The following is a 22,091-nucleotide window of genomic DNA, read 5'->3' on the forward strand; positions in this document are numbered from 1 at the left end:
TCTTCAGGTCATAGGGGGCCTAAAACAAAGCGCCCAAGCTTTCCCAAAATTAGATGTCTGTCGGGCGTCCCTTCACGCTCCGGGCGCCCGAGAGTCCCCTGAAGGACAAACAGAGCGGTAGCAGAGAAGGAAGCCGGGAAATGCAGACCTGCTGCTCAGGGCGGCGGCAGGAGGCCTCTGGCGCAGGACAGGTGGCGGTGCTGGGAGACACCAGGGAAGCCCTTGTCCGGCCCTGGCACGTAACAGAGCTGGGAGCCCAGATGCCACGCGTGTGCGTTCGTTAAGTGGACGGTCCGGAGTAGAGGCGTGGCGGCAGCGGCGGGAGAAACAGCTGAGGACGGCCCCTAAGGAACGGGGCCTGGGAGAACAGCGCCGACATTGGCCCCACAAAGCCAGACTCCAAAGCGGGACTGCTGACCACTGCCGTCCCACCGCAAACCTGCGCCGCCATGCCCGCCTTCTTCACGCGCAGGCGCATCTACAACGGAGGGGCGGTTGGGCGGAGTCAAGGGCCGGAAGTGGCTCTTAGCACTGGCCATCCCAGAAAACCCGACAACCGGAACAGCCCGGAGGTCCCGCCCCCAGACGGAACACTGGGTTGCTGGGCAACCGCTGGGGGCGCCGGCGCCGGGCTCGCTGCTGAGTGGAGCAAGCCGAGTGTAGCTCCCACCTCCTGCCCTGGCAACCTCCCTTCCCGCCCGCCTCCCTTCTCGCCGCCTCTCCTTGCGTCGCGGAATCCCTGCCCTTGGCACTACTTGCACCTCTCCGGCTTCCACGACGCTTTAGTGCCCACCTGCTTCGAAGCCAGGCGTCACCGAAAGCGAAGCGGTCCGAACCCGGACGTGGCCTCCAGGTTGACGGACCGCACCTCTCCGGCCATGGCCACCTACACCTACACCAGCCGGCCCCGGGCCCTGCCCTGCCAGCGCCGCCGTTACCGGGACAACCTGTTGCAGCCGTGAGTGAGCAAAGCAACCCCAGTGTGTTCTCCACCCACTCCACTATCGCGGGCCGCGGGATCCTGGCCCCTTCGCCCTGGGAAAACCTGCCTATGCTGCTTCCCTTCTCTGCGAAATAAAATTTCCTCTCTAAAGAACTCTCCCGTGGTGTAGAAGAATGAAGCAAGACAGGGCATTAGTGAACTTTTAGTGATAATGATAATAGCATGATTGATAACCGTCCATGGAACCTACTTATTTCACTAAGCTTGAGGCAAATAACGTTTATTGTTGACTAACCATGTGCCAAGTACCTTCTAGGGGCATTTACATATATTTTCTTATTTAGTCCACAGTGCTGTGAAGTGGGTTTTATAACTCCTCAGTGCACATGAGGAAACTGAGGTACAAAGGTGTCACACACAATAGCATGTCCAAAATGGGAGCCAAGTAAAGCAGTCTTCGGTTTCCACAGCAGTCTTCAGGCAGGAATCAGGTTATCCATCCTTCCTGGGCCCCAGATTGTACTTTTACATGCATGAGTATTTGCAAATATTCAAATATCTGTATTTAGGAAGGACCTTAAATGTTTTGGTTCTCTTAAAGTTCTTTCCATAAGCCTCAAATTTTGGAATCAGAACTTTCCGAGAATATAGGCTCCATGGAAGCAGGAAACTTTGTGGCTTTTGTTCACTTAAGATTGTGTCTGACACATAGTTAGCACTCTACACAAATTGTTGAATTTATGATTGAATGTCAGCAATGTAACTTCTTAAAATTGTATTTGTTTTTCGTTTTCATATTCTTTTTCATTATAGGTTACTACAAGATGCTGAATATATAGTTTCCTGTGCTATACAGAAGAAACTTGTTGTTTATCTGTTTTATATATACTAGTTAATATTTGTAAACCTGAGGCTTCACAATTTATCCCTTCCCACCCCCATTCCCCCAGTAACCATAACTTTGTTTACTATGTCTGTGAGTCTGTTTCTGTTTTGTAGATAAGCTCATTAGTATCTTCTTTTTACTTTTTTTAGATTCCACATATGAGTGATATCATATGGTATTTTTCTTTCTCTTTCTGGCTTACCTCACTTAGAATGACAATCTCCAGGTCCATCCATGTTGCTGCAAATGGCATTATTTTATTACTTTTTACAGTTGAGTAGTATTCCATTGTATAAATATACCACAGCTTCTTTATCATCTGTCAATAGACATTTAAGTTGTTTCCTTGTCTTGGCTATTGTATACAGTGCTGCTAGGAACATTGGGGTGCATGTATCTTTTCAAATTAGAATTCCCGCCAGATAAATGACCAGGAGTAGGATTGCTGGATCAAATGGTAAATCTGTTTTTAGTTTTTTGAGGAATCCCTGTAACTGTTTTCCAAAATGGCTGCACCAAACTACATTCCCACCAACAGAGTAGAAGGGTTCCCTTTTCTCTACACCCTCTCCAGCATTTATTGTTTATGGACTTTTTAATGATGGCCATTCTAACTGGTGTGAGATGATACTTTACTGTAGTTTTGATTTGGATTTCTCTGATAATTAGCAATATTGAGCATTTTTTCATGTGCCTATTGGCCATTTGTATATCTTCATTGGAAAATTGCTCATTTAGGTCTTCTGCCCATTTTTGAATTGGGTGAGTTGTTAGAAAAACTAAAAAGAAAAGTTATTAAGTTGTATGAGCTGTTACATATTCTGGAAATTAAGCCTTTGTCTGTTATATCATTTGCAAATATTTTTTCCCATTCTGTAGGTTGTTGTTTTGTTTTGCTTATGGTTTCCTTTGCTATGCAAAAGCTTATAAATTTAATTAAGTCCCTTTTGTTTATTTTTGCTTTTATTTCTGTTGCCTGGGTAGACTGCCCTAGGAGAACATTGCTAAGATTTATGTCCAAAAATGTTTCGCCTATGTTTTCTTCTAGGAAGTTTATAGTATCTTGTCTTATATTTAAGTCTTGAAGCCAGTTTGAGTTTATTTTTGCATATGGTATGAGGGAGTGTTCTAACTTCATTGATTTATATGCAGCAGTCCAGTTTTCCCAACACCATTTGCTAAAGAGACTGTCTTTTCTCCACTGTGTATTCTTGCCTCCTTTGTCAAAGATTAATTGACCATAAGTCTGTGGGTTTATTTGTGAGCTCTCTCTTCGGTTCCATTGATCCATGTCTGTTTTTGTGCCAATGTCATGCTGTTTTGATTACTGTAGCTCTGTAGTATTGTCTGAAGTTTGGGAGGGCTATATCTCCAGCTTTGTTCCTTTTCTTCAATATTGCTTTGGCAATTCTGGGTCTTTTGTGATTCCATATAAATTTTAGGATTATTTGTTCTAGCTTTGTGAAAAATGTCCTGGGTAATTTGATAGGGATCACATTAAATCTGTGGATTGCTTTGGGTAGTATGGCCATTTTAGCAATAATTCTTCCAATCCAAGAGCATGAGACATCTTTACATTTCTTTAAGTCACCTTTAACTTCCTTAACCAATGTGTTGTATTTCTTCACGTGTAAGGCTTTCACCTCCTTGGTCAGCTTTATTCCTTTTTTTTTTGGATGTGATTTTAAAAGGGATTATTTCTTTACCTTCTTTTTCTGATATTTCATTGTTAATATAAAGAAATGCAGCTGATTTCTGTATGTTAACCTTGTATCCTGCTATCTTCCTGAATTCTTTTATCAGCTCTAGTAGTTTTTGTGTGGAGCCTTTAAGATTTTCTATATATAGTATCATATCATCTACATATCGTGACAGTTTTACCTCTTCTCTTCCTGTTTGGATCCCTTTTATTTCTTTTTCTTGTCTGATTGCTGTGGCTAGGACTTCCAATACTATGTTGAATAGAAGTGGTGAGAGTGGGCTTCCTTGTCTTGTTCTATATTTTAGTGGGAAAGCTTTCAACTTTTAACTGTGGAATATTATGCTGGCTGTGGGTTTAGCAATGTAATTCTTGATGTTTATTTCAAACTCTGAGTCTAAATTCATAATTACCTTATTTTGACAATATACTTTTTAAAATAAGAAATGTCTATCACTTTAAGAAAACCAAAATAGAAAATTTAAATTTAAACTATTTATATTATTAAAAGATTCAGTTTAAAAAGGGACTTCTTTTAGAAATATTTCCTGGTGCCTTTAAGTGTTTACTTACAAATCATTCCTATTAAGTCAGACCAACATGAAATAAGAATCAATGCTGATTCATTAGGAACAATTTTTGTAAGAGTTAGTTGATTGGTATATTGAAGTAATCCATCGATTCAGATCTTTGGAAGGAGTTCTTTTATATGTGTCTATTTGATTTTTCAGTCTAAATTTATCCTTATTGGTGATTTTCAATTTATAAAAGTAATATATGCTTGTTGAAGCAAATGAAAAGTATAAAATAAGGATGAATAGAGGCAAAGTTAATTATCTTTCACCTACCTCTGCTCCTACTTCCCTGTTGTAACCAAATTTAACAATCTTATGTTATTCTTCCACACCTCGTTGCTTGTACACACATATATGAGCATACGTACGTATGTTTAGGTTTATTTCCAAAATAGAATTGTACTACACATATTAATCTGCATTTGGCTCCTCCCCTATTTTATAAGTTCTAATTCCTTTTTTCCCTAGTTTATGTATATACATATACATACATTTATTTAATAAATGGACTCATACTATTCGTGCTTGTATGTGTTCTTAGTACAGCCTTATTCCCCAACCCCTTCCCTTGCAAACTTGCTCTCCTTCTCCAGCCCCCAAACTATGTTAATGACTTTGAATGAAAACTTTTATACTTTTCTCTATACTCACATGTTTATGTACAAATGTATGAATATATACATACAGATACACATCTGCAAGGGTTTTGTCTCCTTCATAGCAATGGTAACATATTATACACAATTCTCAACATCTTCCTTTTCTCATCTGATTCTTTGTGGAAGTTCCTCCAGTTGTTTTTCATAGCAGCGTGATATCCCCTGATACATACATTATTAAAATTTTCCACTATTGGTAGATACTCAGTTTGCTTCAGGTTTTTACCACAAAGAAGGAGGTTTCGATAAACAGTCTTATGTACTGACCTTTTTATTTCTATGAGGCGGAATCCCAGGGTGGGATTGTTAAGTTGTGTATTTTTAACACAGATAGAACAAAATATCTTTCCTCCAGGAATGTTTAAACATGTCCTTTTTTTCACATCGTCTCCAGCAATAGGTGTTATAGATTTTTTTCTTTTTGTCATTTGATAGCATAAAAATGAAATTTATCCTCAGTATTACTTTTAATTAGCACTAGGATGCTTTAATCAAGTAAGCATTATGTTTGGATTTTTTTCCATTCTAAAAGATCCCTGACTACAATGTATAGAATAGGTTGAGGGAGAAATGCTATTACAGATAGTTAAGAGACTAAGAGACTTTTGTAGTAGTCCAGATAAAAGATAGTGGTGGCAGTGAGCAGTGGATGGATGCCAGAAAGATTTTGGGGATAGAGTCAATAGAATTTGCTAGTTGTAGAAAATGGGGAAGAGGGAAGAGTCTTGGATGACCCCCAGGCTTCTAGGTTAAGCCAACTGGCTGATTACTGGTAGCACTTAATGAAATGCAAATACAGAACCCCACAGAAATAACAAATTGGAGTAGGAGAATGATAATTAGCTCAAATTTGAGATTGCCTTTGAGACATCTTAGTGAGATGTCATCTGGCTTGTCAATTGGATCTACAGCCTGGAGCTCAGAGGAGAGTTCTGAACTAAAGATAAAATTGAGAGTTTTAGGTATATGGATCTAAGTGAAGCCTTAAGAATGGATGAGGTCAACTCAGGACAAGAGGAGGCTGAACCATAAGGAAATCCTCTAGTTGCAGGGAGCTAGCAAACACAGGTTGAAAGAGAGGAGTCAGAGAAAAAGCAGAAAAGCACTCAGAATAATATAGTGGGATCATGGAGGCCTGGGACAGAGAGTGCCTCAGTGCAGGTGTGGCCCACTGAGCTGAACGCTGCCCAGAGGTCAAGTAAGAGGAGTAGTGAAGCATGTCTGGGTTTTAAGTAATACAATGTCGGCTTATCCAGTAGTTGTTTCAATGTATGATAAATAAGCAATTTACCACCCCTCACAAAATCATTTCTGATAGAGTACTGTTATTGGTATAAGTCGCTATTTGGTTTTATAGCCACAAATGGAGTATCGTTGAAAGAATTTTGAATGAAAATACCAACTGTGTATTTTTCACTATTCATCATTCTGATCTCAGAAATTAAAATTTTATTAACATTTAAAGCAGTATTTTTTAAAAATATCTTTAAGATTAAAGAGCAATAAGAAATTTGACTTATTTTTTAAGCCTGATTCTATTAATGTAACTTTTCAATTCTTGAATCAAAATTTTTTCAGTCCTTTAGGGCAGGCCCCTTTTCAATTGGGCTGTTTTCGCATTAGTTAAGTAGTCTAACAGATTTACAGCCTAAATCCAGCACTGCGTCTTACCAGCTAGGTAACCTTGGGCAATTCCTTTCTGAGTCTACTTCCTCTTCAGTGAAATGGCAGCCATCGCTCCCAGCTTGAAGCTTATTTTGAGCAATAAGTAAAATAATGTCTGTGAAGGGTCCAGCATTATAATATAAGCATTCCATAAATGGTAGCCATTTGTCTCCTTATTTAATGGACTGTGCTTTAAAAAAGTCTGTTTTCTTAAAATATTTTCATCTAGCCTAAATTTTATTAAAAATGGGTTAACCTCATAGATAGTAACACTCTATTACAGTCGTTATTTAGAACTTGCTTTTTTACAGAGCTGAAGAACCTGTGCATCATGGAAACATAATGTATGACCGAAGGGTGATCCGAGGCAACACTTACGCTCTGCAGACAGTACCACTGGTGAGTGTAATTTGAATAGTCTAACACAGAGCGTTCCAAACTACCTGTGCTGAAGGACCAATTTTTTCCTTTCTTTTTATTTCTAATCTGTTACAGACTAAAACATGTATAAAATAGAATAAAGATGGATTACTAGAAAAATGAAATGAAAAAACAAAAAGACATGCCGAATGCAAACCAGATGATGGTTGCCAGGGGATTGGGGAATAGGGAGTTATTATTTAACAGGGACAGAGTTTCTGTTTTGCAAGATGAAAAGAGCTCTGGAGGTGAATGATGGCTATGGTTGCACAATGTGAATGTAGTTAATGCCTCTCAACTGTGCACTTAAAAATGGTCAAGATGATAAATTTTATGTTATGGGTATTTTACCACAATTGAAAGTATTTTAAAAATACAAGCCCCAATTTTTATTAGGTCAACAGAACTGTGGGAAACTGTTCTGAAAGTTTCCAAACGTTTACTCTCAACTTCTGTCATTACATTGTTACAGACCAGTTCAGACTGTTCACAGACAGCGTGAGTCTGGGGACCACACTTCGAGTAGCACTGGTCTAAAATATTAGGGTTTGTTTAAATTATCTCATACTCCAATACTATTATCATTATTAAGTTAGAAAGTCTTAATTATGCTTCTTTTCTTTAGTTCACTCAACAAATGTTTATTGAGTTTTAAGTCCTGTGCTGGGTTCCCGGGCTACAGAGATGAATAAGATGTAGTGCAGTATTAAGAGTGATGATTTCTTGGTGCAGAAATGAAATACAGTTCAGTTAACCTGTAAACACTATATGACATATAAATGCTTAACACCACATGGTGATGTGTGGGATGTTAGACACTGTGAATCAGTATACATCAAAATCACCTACAAACTCATTAAAAATATATATGCTTCACCTATACCATGGATTTCCTGCATTAGAACCTCCAAAGTTGCACACAGGGTATGTAGCATTTATAAACTTCTCTAGGCAATTCTGATAGCCAGTTCAGGGACCAGCATTTAGAAACAATAGCTCAAACATGTGATATAGACATGTGCTGGAGCATTTTCTTGTGGCAGTAGCAGTGAATACTGGCAGTCCTTGAACAAGAGTAGTAATGAATTGCTGCTTTTTTTTTAAAGTTAATATTGTGGCAATTTGATTTTTTTTTAGTTCATTAGTTAATCAATACCTTACCTTAAAAGTCTGTACTGAGGCGGGAAGGGAGTGAGAAGGGATAAATTGGGAGCTCTAGATTTGCAGATACTAATATACATAAAATAGATAAACAAGTTTATACTGTATAGCACAGGAAACTGTATTCAATATCTTGTAGTAAGCTATGGTGAAAAAGAATATGAAAACAAATATATGTATGTTCCTCTATGACTGAAGATTGTGCTGTATAACTAGAAATGAACCCAACATTGTAAACTGACTATATTTCAATTAAAACAAAGTCTGTACTGAGACTTCCAGTCCAGACAAACAGGAAGGAATTCACCAGTTCGTCCCTACTCCTCCTCTTACAACTAAAAAGCCCTGCACATAGTACCACAGCAAATATAGGGAGACTCTGAAAGGTGAAAAGAAGAAACTGGACTGGCAAGGGAACTCAGGACATAGCAAGGGACTTCAGGACATGGCAAGGATGGGTTCCCTAGGTGTTCTTTTTGCTTCTCACAGATCCCAGATTGCTGGAGAAACCTACAACCTGGAACCACACACACCCGGGAACCAGGCATACCCTAAGAAAAGCCTGCTCCCTCTATCCAAAGATAGAGGGTGGCCTAGTAGGACAGGACCATTTACCATGCTGCCTCACTCCTCCAGCCAGACACTAAAGGAAAAACTGCCTTGCCTTGCCCCAGGGCATCAGTGAAGCTTAGATGGAGAGCTTGACCTCAGTCTCCACGTGGCAGCAATAATACAAATCCGTCCTCTGATTCATTACTGCCAGCACACTAAAATAAAGGGAGTGACTTCCTGCTAAATAATTAAATGAGATCCAGCGTCTCACAACATAATACCCAAAATACAGAATACTATTAAAAAATCATACATCATACCAGGAACCAGGACAGTCAAAACCTGAGTGAGAAAAACCAATCAAGAGATGACAGCACTAGGATGACTCAGATGTAGGAGTACCCTGACAAGGATTTTAAAGCAGTAATCATAAAATTGTTTCAACCAAAAATGGACAGTTATGACCACTCTTGAAATAAATGGAAAAAACAGAAAATCTTAGCAAAAAATAGAAGATATGAAAATAAACCAAATGGCAAATGTAGAACTGAAAAATAGAATAACCAAAATAAAAAAACACTCACAGATGGATTCATTGGAGATGACATATGAAACAATTAGTGAATACAGAAACAAATCAACGGAATCACCTGGTCTGAAGAACAGGTATCTAGAAAATAGACCCCCACCCACCCACCCAAAAAAAAAAAGCCTCAGATTGCTGAGGAACAATAACAAAATATCTAAATTCATCTTATCAAGTCCCAAGAGAGGGGAAAAAGTGTGGGATTGAAAAAAAATTCAAAGAAATAATGCCTGAAAACTCCACAAATTTGACATGAGGCATAAACCTACAAAGTTCACACTAAGACATATCAAAATCAAACCTTTGAAAGCAAAAAAAACAAAAAAAATCTTGAAACAAACGATAGCAATATGACCCGTTACCAGAAAGGAAACAATTACTTGAGTAACAGTGGATTTCTCCTCTGGAGCCACGGAGGCCAGAAAGAAGTAGCACAGAATTTCTCAAGCCCTGAAAGAAAAGGACTATCACATTCTAATCCAATGAAAATATCCTTCAGGAAAAAGCAAGAAACTCAGTCATTCTTGGATGAAGGAGAACTAAGAGAATTTGTCACCAGCCCTTAAAAAAGTCACCTTCCCTTAAATAATGTCTACCCTTAAATAATGACGGCCTTTACATAATATCACCTACCCTTAAATAATGGCCGAATGAAGTTCTCTGAATAGAAAGGAAATAACAGAGGAAGTTGGGGGATTCAGGAAGGAAGATAGAACAAGGAAATGGGTGAAAATAGGGATAAATACAATCATCTGTCTTTCTCATGGTTTTTAAAAATTATATGTGATGGCTGAAGCACATCACATGATATAATGCTTAATGTATGTAGATGAAATATTTAAGATGATTGTATTTTGATTATATTGTAAAAATAGAATCAGGGAATCTAAATGGAAATAAACCATCTACATTTGAAGTGGTAAAATGTTGATACTAAATGTTGACTTTAAGAAGGTACATATTGTATATTGTAATACCTAGAGCAACTATTTTTTAAGAAACTATACAGAGATGAAAACACAACTATACAAAATCTATGGGATCCAGCAAAAGCAGTCCTAAGAAGGAAGTTCATAGTGATACAGGCCTTCCTCAAAAAATAAGAAAGATCTCAAATAAAGAACCTAACCTAACCACCAGAAAGAATTAGAAAAAGAAGAATAAATAAAACCTTAATGCAGCAAGAAGGAAGGAAATCATAATGAAGATCAGAGAGGAAATAAATAAAATAGAGATTAAAAAATAGAAAAAATTAAAACCAAGAGCTGATTATTTTGAAGGGTAAACAAAATCAACAAACCTCTCACCAAGAAGAAAAGAGAGTGGACCCAACTGAACAAAATTAGAAATGAAAAAGGAGAAATCACAACCAATACTACAGAAATAACAAAAACCATAAGAGAATACTGTAAATAATTATATGCCAACAAATTGGACAACCTAAAAGAAAGAGACAATTTTCTAGAAACATACTATCCACCAAAACTGATGAAGAAGAAGTAATTTGAATATTAGATCACTAGGAGTGAAATAGAATCTGTAATTTGAAAAAGCTTCCTGCAAACAAAATTCCAGGACTGTATATCAGAAATCAAAAATCTAAAAGATTGAAAGGGAGGGAACACTCCCAAAGTCATTCTGTGAAGCCACCATTACCCTGATACCAAAACCAAAGACAGTATCAAAAAAGAAAATTACAAGCCAATATCTTTGATGAATATTATGCAAATATTTACAACAAAATATTAGCGAACTGAATCCAACAACATAAAAAAGATCATACATCACGATCAAGTTGGATTCATCCCAGGGTTACAAGGATGGTTCAACATATGCAAATCAATCAGTGTGATACACCACATCAACAAAGAAAAGACAAAAACTACATGATCATCTCAATAGATGCAGAAAAAACTTCTGATAAAATTCAACACCTATTTATGATAAAAACTCTTACCAAAGTGGGTATAAGGGGAACATATCTCAACATAATAAAAGCTATTTATGACAAACCCACAGCCAGCATAATACTCAACAGTGAAAAGCTGAAAGTTTTCCCACTAAAATCTGGAACAAGACAAGGATGCCCATTCTCATCACTTCTACTCAACATAGTATTGGAAGTCCTAGCCACAACAATCAGACAAGAAAAAGAAATAAAAGGTATCCAAATTGGAAGGGAAGAGGTGAAATTGTCATATGCAGATGGCATGATACTACATATAGAAAACTCTAAAGACTCCACACAAAAACTACCAGAGCTGATAAACGAAATCAGGAAGGTAGCAGGATACAAGATTAATATATTGAAATCTGTTGTGTTTCTTTACGCTAATTAAAAAAATCAGAAAAGGAAAGTAAAAAAAAAATCTCTTTAAAAATCACATTAAAAAAATACTTAGGAATAAACCTGACCAAGGAGGTGAAAGATTTATACTTAACCATAAAACATTGATAAAGAAAATTGAATTGATATGAATAAATGGAAAGATACTCCATGCTCTTGCATTAGAAGATTAATGTTTAATATTGTTACTATTAATTTGAATATTAATATTTAATATTAATATTGGAGGATTTATAATTTTGTTAAAATGGCCATACCACCCAAAATAATCTACAGATTTAATGCAATCCCTATCAAATTACCCATAACATTTTCACAAAACTGGAATAAATAATCCTAAAATTTATATGGAACCATAAAAGACCCAGGATTGCCAAAGCAATCCTTTAATTTGAGCAATGCATTTCTAAAACGAACTTGTTGCATTTTTGTTACCCTAAATCTTTGAAGGCTGACATTTATAACTCTGTTCCATTTTAAAACATGGAAATAATTCAAGCATGATATTTATAATAATCTAGAAGATATACATTTACAAAGAAAAAAGTCTCCATTAAACAATCTCAAAATGATATTAGTAATTGTATTAGAAAAATGAAACTGTAGGTGATATTTCTTTTCTTTTTGGTTATGTAGTTATTTTATTATAGAAGGAAATGATAACGAGGTAGGGGAAGAGCTATTCTGTGACAGGTATTGTATTAGCCTTGGCACATTATTATCTGATTTGTTCCTTATAATCAAAAACTTAGATGTTATTCCCATTATACAGATGAGAAAACTGAATATCTGAAAATGTGTATTATTAGTCTAAGCTTTACTAATCATAGTAATTAAGAAATTAAGGAGTTGGAATTTGAGCTTCAGAGCCAATGCTCTTCTTCCCACTGTATCATGTAAACATTGCAATAGGTGATGTTAAGTTAGAAAAAAGTATAAAATGTGTAGTATCTTCACAACTTCAAAAAGCTGTATGCTTTTAAATAACAGTAGCCATTGTGTTAGAGATATGGGATTATAGGAAATTTTCTTTTTCTTTTTAAAAATACTATAATGTCATTTCAGTGAAAATGTTTTTAGAATTCTAATTTTAAATGTTAAAATTTTTCCTGCAAAATGCTTTCATATTTCTCTTTTTCTTTTCATACTTACCTTGAGGTAAGACAGGTTAGCTATAGAGAAGGGCTACAAAATAAGATATAGATACAAAATCAGAGACCTCCAAATATTGCAGAACTACTGTGAATAATTTTATTTTTAATCCCTTAGTCAGCTTTTGTTTTGTGGCCTTGGACAAGCTTTGTTTGGCCATGGATGTTTTCTTTGTTAGCTAATTTTTTTTAAGGAAATTCTGCCCAAATGAAACTCAGATTTAAAAAAAAAAGTTCTAGCGCTTTTCAGTTTCTTAACTTCACACTAAAATTTATTGTGACTGAATGGTTATATCTGTTTACTAGGCACAAGAGGAATTCATGGTAAAAAATCCTTGAATGAGGAAAAACAGTTTATTAGATGGGATTCTGCACCATTTTATTCCAATTAACAGTCATACTTTGAAGTTACTTTATATGTTTTGTCAGATACCTTTGTAATTACCTGACAAAGTTCAAATAAACTTTGAATCATCAATCACTGATAATCAGGAAGCATCATATGGCAGGTGCTTTCATATTCTCGGGGAATCACTGTGGGAACAGCAGTTCTATGTACTTTGAGAAATATTTTCTAAATTTTAGAAGCCTTTTCTGTCCCTCAGCCTGGACAGCCTGATCCTGTAGAGATTCAGAGGAAACAGCAGGCTAAGAGGAGGGCTCTTGCCAAAAAACGAGCCCAAGAACAGCTCAGACCACGAACGCCTGAACCCGTGGAAGGCAGAAAGCACGTGGATGTGCAAACAGGTATGTGGGCACGCCTGCCATTGGCCGTGTGGCTCCTGGGCGTGCTCAGTTTTCTAAGTCATTTCCTTTGGCCTTTATATTATTTATGTATCTGTTATGCTATCTAATACTTTCCCAGTCACATGGTAGGAGAAGTCCATTCACTAAACAAATTCATAGACTATATTTTATTATTATATTGGGTATGGCTAGAAGTGTGAGATGGGGTCTTTAAAAAAAAGAATTTCATGCCCAAATTAATTCTCTCTCAGCCCTTTTCATGTATTCTGTTCTCAAACTGGGGTAATTTCTTACTTTTTCTAGCCCAACATAAATCACTGGACAGGACAGGAGAGCAATATAGTTTTGTTTTGTTTTTGGTATTTTGTCTTTTGAAAGGAGTAAACCTGTTTAGATCTGAGTCCCCCACCTCTCTCACCATGGCCTCTTCTGTTCTCTCCTCTTGTTCTCCATCCACATACTCCCCAGGGCCACACGGGCTCTTCTAGGCTAGCACCAGGCTTTCCCTACTTGTCTGACTGTTGTCAGCTGTGAAGGCTTACCTGGACCTACAGTGTCTAGCAGGGTTGTTGACACAATCCTGTTAGTCAGACAGTACTTGGTGTTTTCCTTGGACCAATGTAACTACTCAAGATCCACCTTGCACCCTACCAAGATGGTGAGTGGATTCATCAGAGATGTGTCTAAATAGTAAGGACCAAAGGAAGAGAAGCATTCCACGCTTTTTCCCTACCTTGAGGCCAAGTCTAGGATGTGTGTATGTCTCTGATTAGCCAACATAGTTGTATTTCTGGGAAAGCTAAATTTTAGTGTTGTTACTATCAGAATGTTAACTTATATAACAGCAGCCACTTTTGTTGAGTATTTTCCTATACCAGATCCTTTACTTATGTATCTCCTCTATTATTACAAAGACTCATGTGACCCATCATTATGCTCCCTTTTATAGATAAAGACTCTGAGGCCCAAAGAGGATATAACGTGGCTAGGTCCTATGTTCAACATCTGGCTCCAGTTCTCATGTTCTTTGCATGATACCACACTGCCCTTGCCTCATATAAATTATTCCTGAGGTGAAATTTGTTTGCATATGTCTGTTTATAATATACAGGCTAGAGGGAACATCAAGTAACACAGTGACATGGTGCATAATTTTTTTTACATATCCAGGAATTTTCAAATCTTTATGCATTGACTATCTTAGGACTCAATTAAATAGATGGCTTATTGACTTTCCATCCCATGTTACAGTTTGCGTCTTATATACGTCTGTGATTTCATGTTCTTCTTTAGTTCAGTTTTCAAATACGAAGCTCAGTGCTTTCTCAACATTTGGTAAGTGTTCTAGCCTGACTGTTTCTGTGGTCTTCCAAATATATCAAAATATGTGGTATAATATGTGAATTAAACCCCACATTTGGGCACTTTATTCTAAGACTTATTTTCTGATCCACTCAATTCTATTTTGAAGGAGCTGTAGTTTCAAGTACACATACATACTTGAAATAGACCAGAATTTCAAACTCAATGTGTATGATGTTCTCTTAGAGTTATACCTTGAAGAAATTGCTGACCGCATAATAGAAGTTGATACGGAATGCCAGACAGATGCATTTTTGGACAGACCACCAACACCACTCTTTATTCCTGCCAAAACTGGCAAAGATGTGGCCACCCAAATACTAGAAGGAGAGGTATAGTACATTACTCCGATTTCCCTCTGTCTTCTTTATAAATGGTTAAAATCAGGTTTAGTTAAAAGTTTAACATGAATACAAACCACTTCACAATCAGGAAGATTCTACTTCATTTCTTTCCAACTTTATCTATAATGGTTTTATCCTGACCTCCCCGGAAATGTTTTTTTAAATACCATGATCTGATTTCCCTTCTTTGCTGCTCAGAAATAAAAATTATTAGAAATGTTTTTAGAATATTTATATATTTAATTTTTGTGTGTTTGCATACTTGCTTAATGAATGAGTATAAAGTAGGTTTGTACCAAATAAAGAAAAATAATATCTCTGGTATAAAAGATCCCACTACTAGTTGCTTATAGATGATATAACTTTTATGAAGATATTCTCTTTGTGTTAGAAAAAAAAATCCTAAAATAACTACATTTTCATGTCAGTGATTGTAGAAATAGGCCAGTTAATGAAACTGAAGAAGAGAAGCCAGTGCTTATGTGCATAATGACTTAAGTGAGATTTAAGACTCGAAGGAACTTGAAAGAGCTGACATTGAAATTGGGAAATAAAATAAGTCTTCATAAGCTATGTAGAAAGTTATATTTCCCTCTGAATCCAAAAGATGAATCACCAAAATATCCTTTATTCTTGTTCCTTTGTTTTTCAAACTGTTATCAAAAACAACCATTAAAAATTGAGCAGAAAATACAGAGAATAAGACAAGGATATTTCCCTTGGGTTTCAGAGTTTGATCTTAAAATTGTTGAGTTCATTCTGATGATTTGCATAGGTCTTTTTTTTTTTGACTCAATCAGTTTTTGCCTGTGAACAGCCTATGTGCATTTCAGGGCTATTTTGAGGGTTAGAAACCATAAATAAAGAACCAGCACAGTGTCTGATTCACAGAAGACAATATATAGTACTGTGTTATTGCTGCTCTTCTGGAAATTTTTTCACTGAACATATGGTTCATGATTACTTTGTTTTGTGTGTTCAAGCTCTTTGACTTTGATCTTGAAGTTAAACCAATGTTAGAAGTTTTGGTGGGAAAGACCATTGAGCAGTCCCTTCTGGAGGTGATGGAAGAGGAAGAGTTGGCTGACCTGCGGGCCAGCCAGTACGCACACGAGGAGTTACGCAACATCGAGCTTGCAGAAGTTCAGCGACTCGAAGAGCAAGAGAGACGGCACCGAGAGGAGAAAGTACAGAGTTTTAGTTTCCTCTCTTAGGCAGATTTTGGCTATTTAATAGATTATGTTCAAAGTCGCGTGCAGTATGAATAGATCTTCAGAAACACGTTGGAAAAGACCTGTAGTATTTGCTGCTCAGGTCTCTCTTCTTATGTAGATCATAGATCTTCCAGGGACTGAATTAACATTTTTAAAATTCCAGCTGACATAAATGCATCTAAATAGAGTTCCCAAGGGCTTCTAAATGTAATCATTTATATGACATACGTCCCAATGAAAGGCATTCTTAAATATCAAGAGTCCTAGAGAAAGAAGTAACACATCCGTTTGCTATAAGTCAGTGGCAGAAAAGGTAGAAGGAAAAAGTGGAATATGTTGGGGGCAGGTGGGGGATGAGAAGCGGAGGATCTGGAGAGAATTCTGGATCTTTTTCTCAGTGGCCAGCCCTTCTCTACACCCTTAGGGATACACCAGAACTACTTGCTGTATCAAATATTTCCATAGGTTATAGGTTTTTAGAACCTTTCGTAAGAAGTGTTTTAGAATCTAGTTTTTAAAATATACCAAGAACCTCTAGTTAGGAAGCAACAGGCTCAGTAATCTTTAAGGGTCTTTCTGAAGGGCCTGGCAGTAGCTGTCACCTTGTGTTAAACACTGGCTGGATAAATGATCAAGGAGTTCCTGAACACCTGACAGGGCTACAGAGTCTAGCTTCCTACACTGAATAGCTTAGATGCTGGGACATTCTACTCAATAGAATAGAATCCAGTCAAGTGGACTTTCAGTCATCCTCCAAAGTGAGTAGTTAACTGTGTGAAGAGCATAGGGCGTATGGTAAAGACTGCAAATGCATGACTATTTGTTCACAATTATAAAATGAACACTGACAAAATTAGCTTTGCTGAAATAATTGGTGAAGTCTTTATCAAAGAATAGTTAAATTTGTTTATTTACTATTAGGAAATATGAAAAAATGAAGAATACAAATCATCTAGATTTATATTTGCTTAAACCTTGAAAATAGACTTAATTAGAAAATCTATTAGTGCTCCCACTTCTGCATGGGAGGAGAGACGATATTTCCTAGCTTTATAAATTTTGCGTGATCTACAAGAAGCAGCAACAACAAAAAGAGGTTTTGTAATTTTCAGAACTTTATGAATTCAAAGAATTAGTACAAATGAGACAATTTATTGGCTCAAGTTTTTAAATTGAAGATGTCTAACTGTAATTTTTATATCAGCAATACTTTATGATAATACTAATTAAAATACATATAACTATTATTCTTTGATATCAACTGCACAGTCCAACATATATATCTTGAAATTATTTTATTTGAAAATGGATCAGGAAATGAATTTTACCTTAAGCTTCATCTCTTCTAAACTCAGTACCTACTAGTTGTTGAAATTCATCAAACTCTTGATGAAAAATATGAAGTGTTAATAGACAAAGACACCTTGCTGCCCATTTTTTGATACAAATATAAGTCCAAATTCCCCTACTCACTAGAGTCAGTACTTGGGGAGAATATAACAGCTGCGTAACTGTCGGTGATGGTGTTTTTCTCTGAGCAGGAACGTCGTAAGCAACAGCAGTGGCAAACCATACACAAGCATAAGGAGACCTCACAGAAGATCGCCGCCCGAGCCTTCGCGCAGCGCTACCTGGCCGACCTTCTCCCTTCCGTGTTTGACAGTCTCAGGGATGGCGGCTACTTTTATGATCCCATTGAAAGAGGTCTGTGGAGGTTTTTGTTAGATGAACCTTGTTACGAAAAGCATCCTCTTAATGGTTCGACTTTATCCTGTGCCCATTTTTATTTTGAATTGGAATCTTTCTGTCCCTGAAACAGATTTAAAAATCAATTATAGTTGTTTTAAGTAAGCACTGTTACTAATAAGAGGTGTATTATAAAGATCTTGATTTTAGGATGTTTGCTTTTATTGAAAAACAACACTGGACAGTAGAAAGAAATATGGATTTGATGTCAAAAAATTTGAGTTTGAATCCCAGTTCTATCATTAACTAGCTTTATGTCCTTCAGTTTCCTCATATGTGAAATGAGGATTACTTAGGAGCTAAATGTCATAATGTAAATAAAACGTATACACAGATTTTTTTCAATAAATTCATACTGCAGTACTATAGGACCCATGGTTGAACCTGCAGAGGCAGAGCTGCAGATACAGAGGTCTGCCTGTAAAATTATACGGGGATTTCTGACTGCGCAGGCGATCAGCACCCTAACACTCGTGTCGTTCAAGGGTCAATTGTGTATTTAATGTATGTGTGTAAGTAGTTTGTTGCTAAATTTTTCTCAGTGGACTTCCTGTTCCAATCAAAAACCCTCTGGGGGAAGCTAGTGAGGTTGTTTAATTAGGTATTTATACTATCCCAGGCACTGTATTGAGTGTTGGAGATTTAAAAAAAAAAAAAAAAAGTCTTGATCTCTGCCTTTATAGAACCAGTACCTGTTAGCTGTCTCATGGCACCCCCACCGCTCCTTGGCTAGTCTGGCCAAGCGAAGGGTAAGAGTTGCCATTTTCTCACTGCCACCCTCCTTCCTTATGAATTGTGGAAAGAGTCAGTTATAGATCATTTAAAATCTTGCAAAAGAGATTCATGCCTCAGATTAAAGTTACTTATGATAGCAAATGTGTTATTCTATCACACTATTCTATTGTCACCCATTGGAAAGTAACAATTAGATGCTGGCCCCTCCAAAAGCCTTTTTTTTTTAATTTTATTGAGGGGGATTTTATCTATTTTAAATGGAGGTACTGGTAATTGAACCCAGGACCTCATGCATGTTAGGGATGCGCTCTACCACTGAGCTATACCCTACCCCCCCCCCATATAAAGCCACTTTAAAACATTAAAATGTATATTGTAATGGACCATATTTTTAAAAGACTTTCAGTGTAGAGTAGATTTCCATTTCGGTTTAAACAAATTTATCACTAGTGGAAACACCTAGTTTCTGACCCATTTCTACATGGCCTTCTTCTCAGGTGCTCTCTGACCCTTATCCTCTGAATCTCCATCAGCCACTATCATGTCAGGCCCTGGGCCTCAGGTAGGGGGCGCCTAGTATTGCTCAATCCCAGATTTGCATTGCACTGGAACTGGAGTTCTGCTCCCAGTGCCACACCCCCTGCCCCTGCCTCCTTGGTTCATCTCACATTGCACCTGTAAAGTCAGCTCTAAAGTCTTAGACTCCAAGAAAGGCCTCATAGTTTTGAAAATACTGTTTCTACTCTCCTAGAAAGGAAATGGACCAGAACAAATAACGGAAAATATGGCAAAAGTGATGCTGTGTCTATTTGACATTTTATAGTAAGAAAACAATGTTGATGTATCTGTAACATTAGGGGGAAAGCACAGACTTCCAATCTATAAAAATCATTTGATGAAAAAAATTCTCTTAATGAAATTAACCTTTTTATTGCAGATATTGAGATGGGATTCTTCCCATGGCTAATGAATGAAGTTGACAAAGCCATGGAATACAGCATGGTGGGAAGAACAGTGCTTGACAGTAAGTTCTTTTATTTTATTTCAAAGTCATCTCTGAAACTTTTCAGAAGAGAGAATAAATAGAAGAAAGATGTTAATTTTACAGTTTTGGTTCTTAGATTTTCAGTGTATCAGTTACATTAACAAAGGTACACATACTTTACCTCGAGATTATTTTGGGTTCTTTCATAATTTGATCAGAATTGACATCTTCTGTCATTACTTTGTATATGATATTCTGTTAAAACAGACATTGGATATAATTCATATTCAGTGCATTAAGTGGCACAGGTGGTAAGTATTATGTAAAAAATCATGATACAGGGAAGAGCAGGCTGGCAGGTATTTCATCCTCATCTGTAAGTCAGCATCATAACTACTAAAATATGAAAAATTACAGTGATTTCTGTACATGTAATTTTTCAGTGTTGATTCATGAGGTGGTTGAGAAAAGACTGAGTCTGTATGAGCGTAAGGAGGACAAGCCCTCATCTCTGAAACCTGAGGACAGGCTTGGTGGTCCTGGAGGAATGAGAGATCCGCTGGTGGGTAATGGATTCCAGGGTCCTGGTGCATCACAGTCACAGAGGCCACTCCCAGACAGAGACTTCCCACAAAGAACACCCTACGATGGAAGGTACATGGAGAAAGTGTTATCTAAAGAAAGGAGGCTTATGGAGGAAGAGGATGAACAACCAGAAATAAGGAACGCCTTCGGGAGGGAAGAACTGTCCCAGTAGAGGGGAGCTTCAGAGCCATGGAGCCAAACAACAGCCAGTCAGCATTGCAAGCAATCAGGTAATGATGCGTGAGTCCCCTCAGGTTATGGAAATTATGTTGTGTTTAGTCAGCATGCCTTCTTGTCTGATGGACTGGGCAAATCAATACGTTGAAATAATAAAACTAATTTTTAAAATGAAACTTCATTTATTTATAGTAGAATATTTAGAAGGTATATTGTAACTCTAATGAGAATTATGTCAAATTACAAACTTCCCATTACCACTATATACAACTAACTAATATATTTTTCCTTAGTCCTTCCATTACCACAGTAGATAGCTAATATATTTTTCCTTAACTGTGGTTTCATTCTTTCTTTAGTAAGTATGGTACTGAATGTCAGTGCTGTCAGCCATGGAGCTTTTCCTCTCTGTAGGAAAACTGTTAAACGTAGTCTAGGCAGGAACCCCTAAATGTCATATTACTGAAAGCTATAGTACTCCCTCCTTGCAAAGACCAAGAAATATACCCTTATTTGTATAAAATTAAACAGATAGTTACCCCTTCCATCTTCAATAGTCAAGTAAACCTCAGGGGATTCTATGAATTAGGAATATGCTCTCGTCTGTTTTTTCATATTCCTGCTATTAAAAAATTTCAAGCGATGCCAAGAAAGCTGAAAGTCCCTCCTTGCCCTTTTGCAGCTCCCCTCCGCTCCTCAGAGACAACCCCTGCAATCCATCAGGTGTGTACCTCCCAGGCCTTTTTCGAAGTATTTGTATTTTGAAAATATAGGTTTGAACACCTGGAGATAAAGGTGTTGTATTATGTGCATTTTTCATCTTACAGCATATCTTAGACCTTCCAATGTTAATACATATAAATCTCTTTTTAAACTATGGTAATATATTACCTAGTTGGACTGTTATAAGGAATTATCATTTGACTTTTTAATCTGAACTTGTTTGGTGAATTTACCTGCACTATTGAAAAATCACAGATATTATGGCGATCTTATGGTAGTTATGTTGATCTTAATTACTGAAGTCTTCTGAGGCCTTAGGTAGATATAGCCTTCCTTATAATCTACTGTACTTTCTTCTGAACAATCTTGAACCTTTATGAGGTACAGAGAATAACTTCAAATAAGTTATTGCATTAACAGCATTTTAAAAATTGGAATCACTCCCACTGTCCATTGCTGGCTTAGTTCCATCTTGTTAAACAGTCTTGATGATCATCCTAACATTACAAGATACTGATTTTGGTAATAAGACCAAGAAATTGTTTTTTACTTGGGGTTGTTGTTGAGGATCACTATTATTATTGATTTTTAAATACCTACAATTTTAAGAATGCTTTCAAAATGGACTTGAGGTTGATTATCTTCTCCAGTCTTAATCCTCATTTACAGTAATCCTAATCCAGTCCATTAACACTTCACAGATGCTTTGCTAAACATCCAGTTCTGTGCTCTATAATTCTATAAATTAATTCAATTTATTAAATATGTCTAAATCTGTAGTCGGTTACTAAAGTCGGTTAAGCTTAACTGCCATCCTATTCCATCCTAG

At 37.0% G+C, this 22,091-nt stretch overlaps 1 protein-coding gene across 1 annotated transcript; it reads left to right on the top strand.

Moving 5' to 3' along the window:
- The first annotated feature begins 53 nt into the window (after window positions 1-53).
- On the top strand, window positions 54-20,715 carry RSPH3 (radial spoke head 3). The gene is given in 10 exon segments (XM_010996652.3): window positions 54-117; window positions 303-427; window positions 429-958; window positions 6,739-6,826; window positions 13,250-13,391; window positions 14,940-15,085; window positions 16,081-16,284; window positions 17,853-18,015; window positions 19,730-19,816; window positions 20,221-20,715. Coding segments are annotated over 10 exon segments (1,863 nt in total). The 3' UTR covers window positions 20,535-20,715.
- Window positions 20,716-22,091: the final 1,376 nt, after the last annotated feature.

The sequence above is a fragment of the Camelus dromedarius genome, chromosome 6 (genome assembly GCF_036321535.1).
Source record: "Camelus dromedarius isolate mCamDro1 chromosome 6, mCamDro1.pat, whole genome shotgun sequence".
NCBI lineage: Eukaryota > Metazoa > Chordata > Mammalia > Artiodactyla > Camelidae > Camelus > Camelus dromedarius.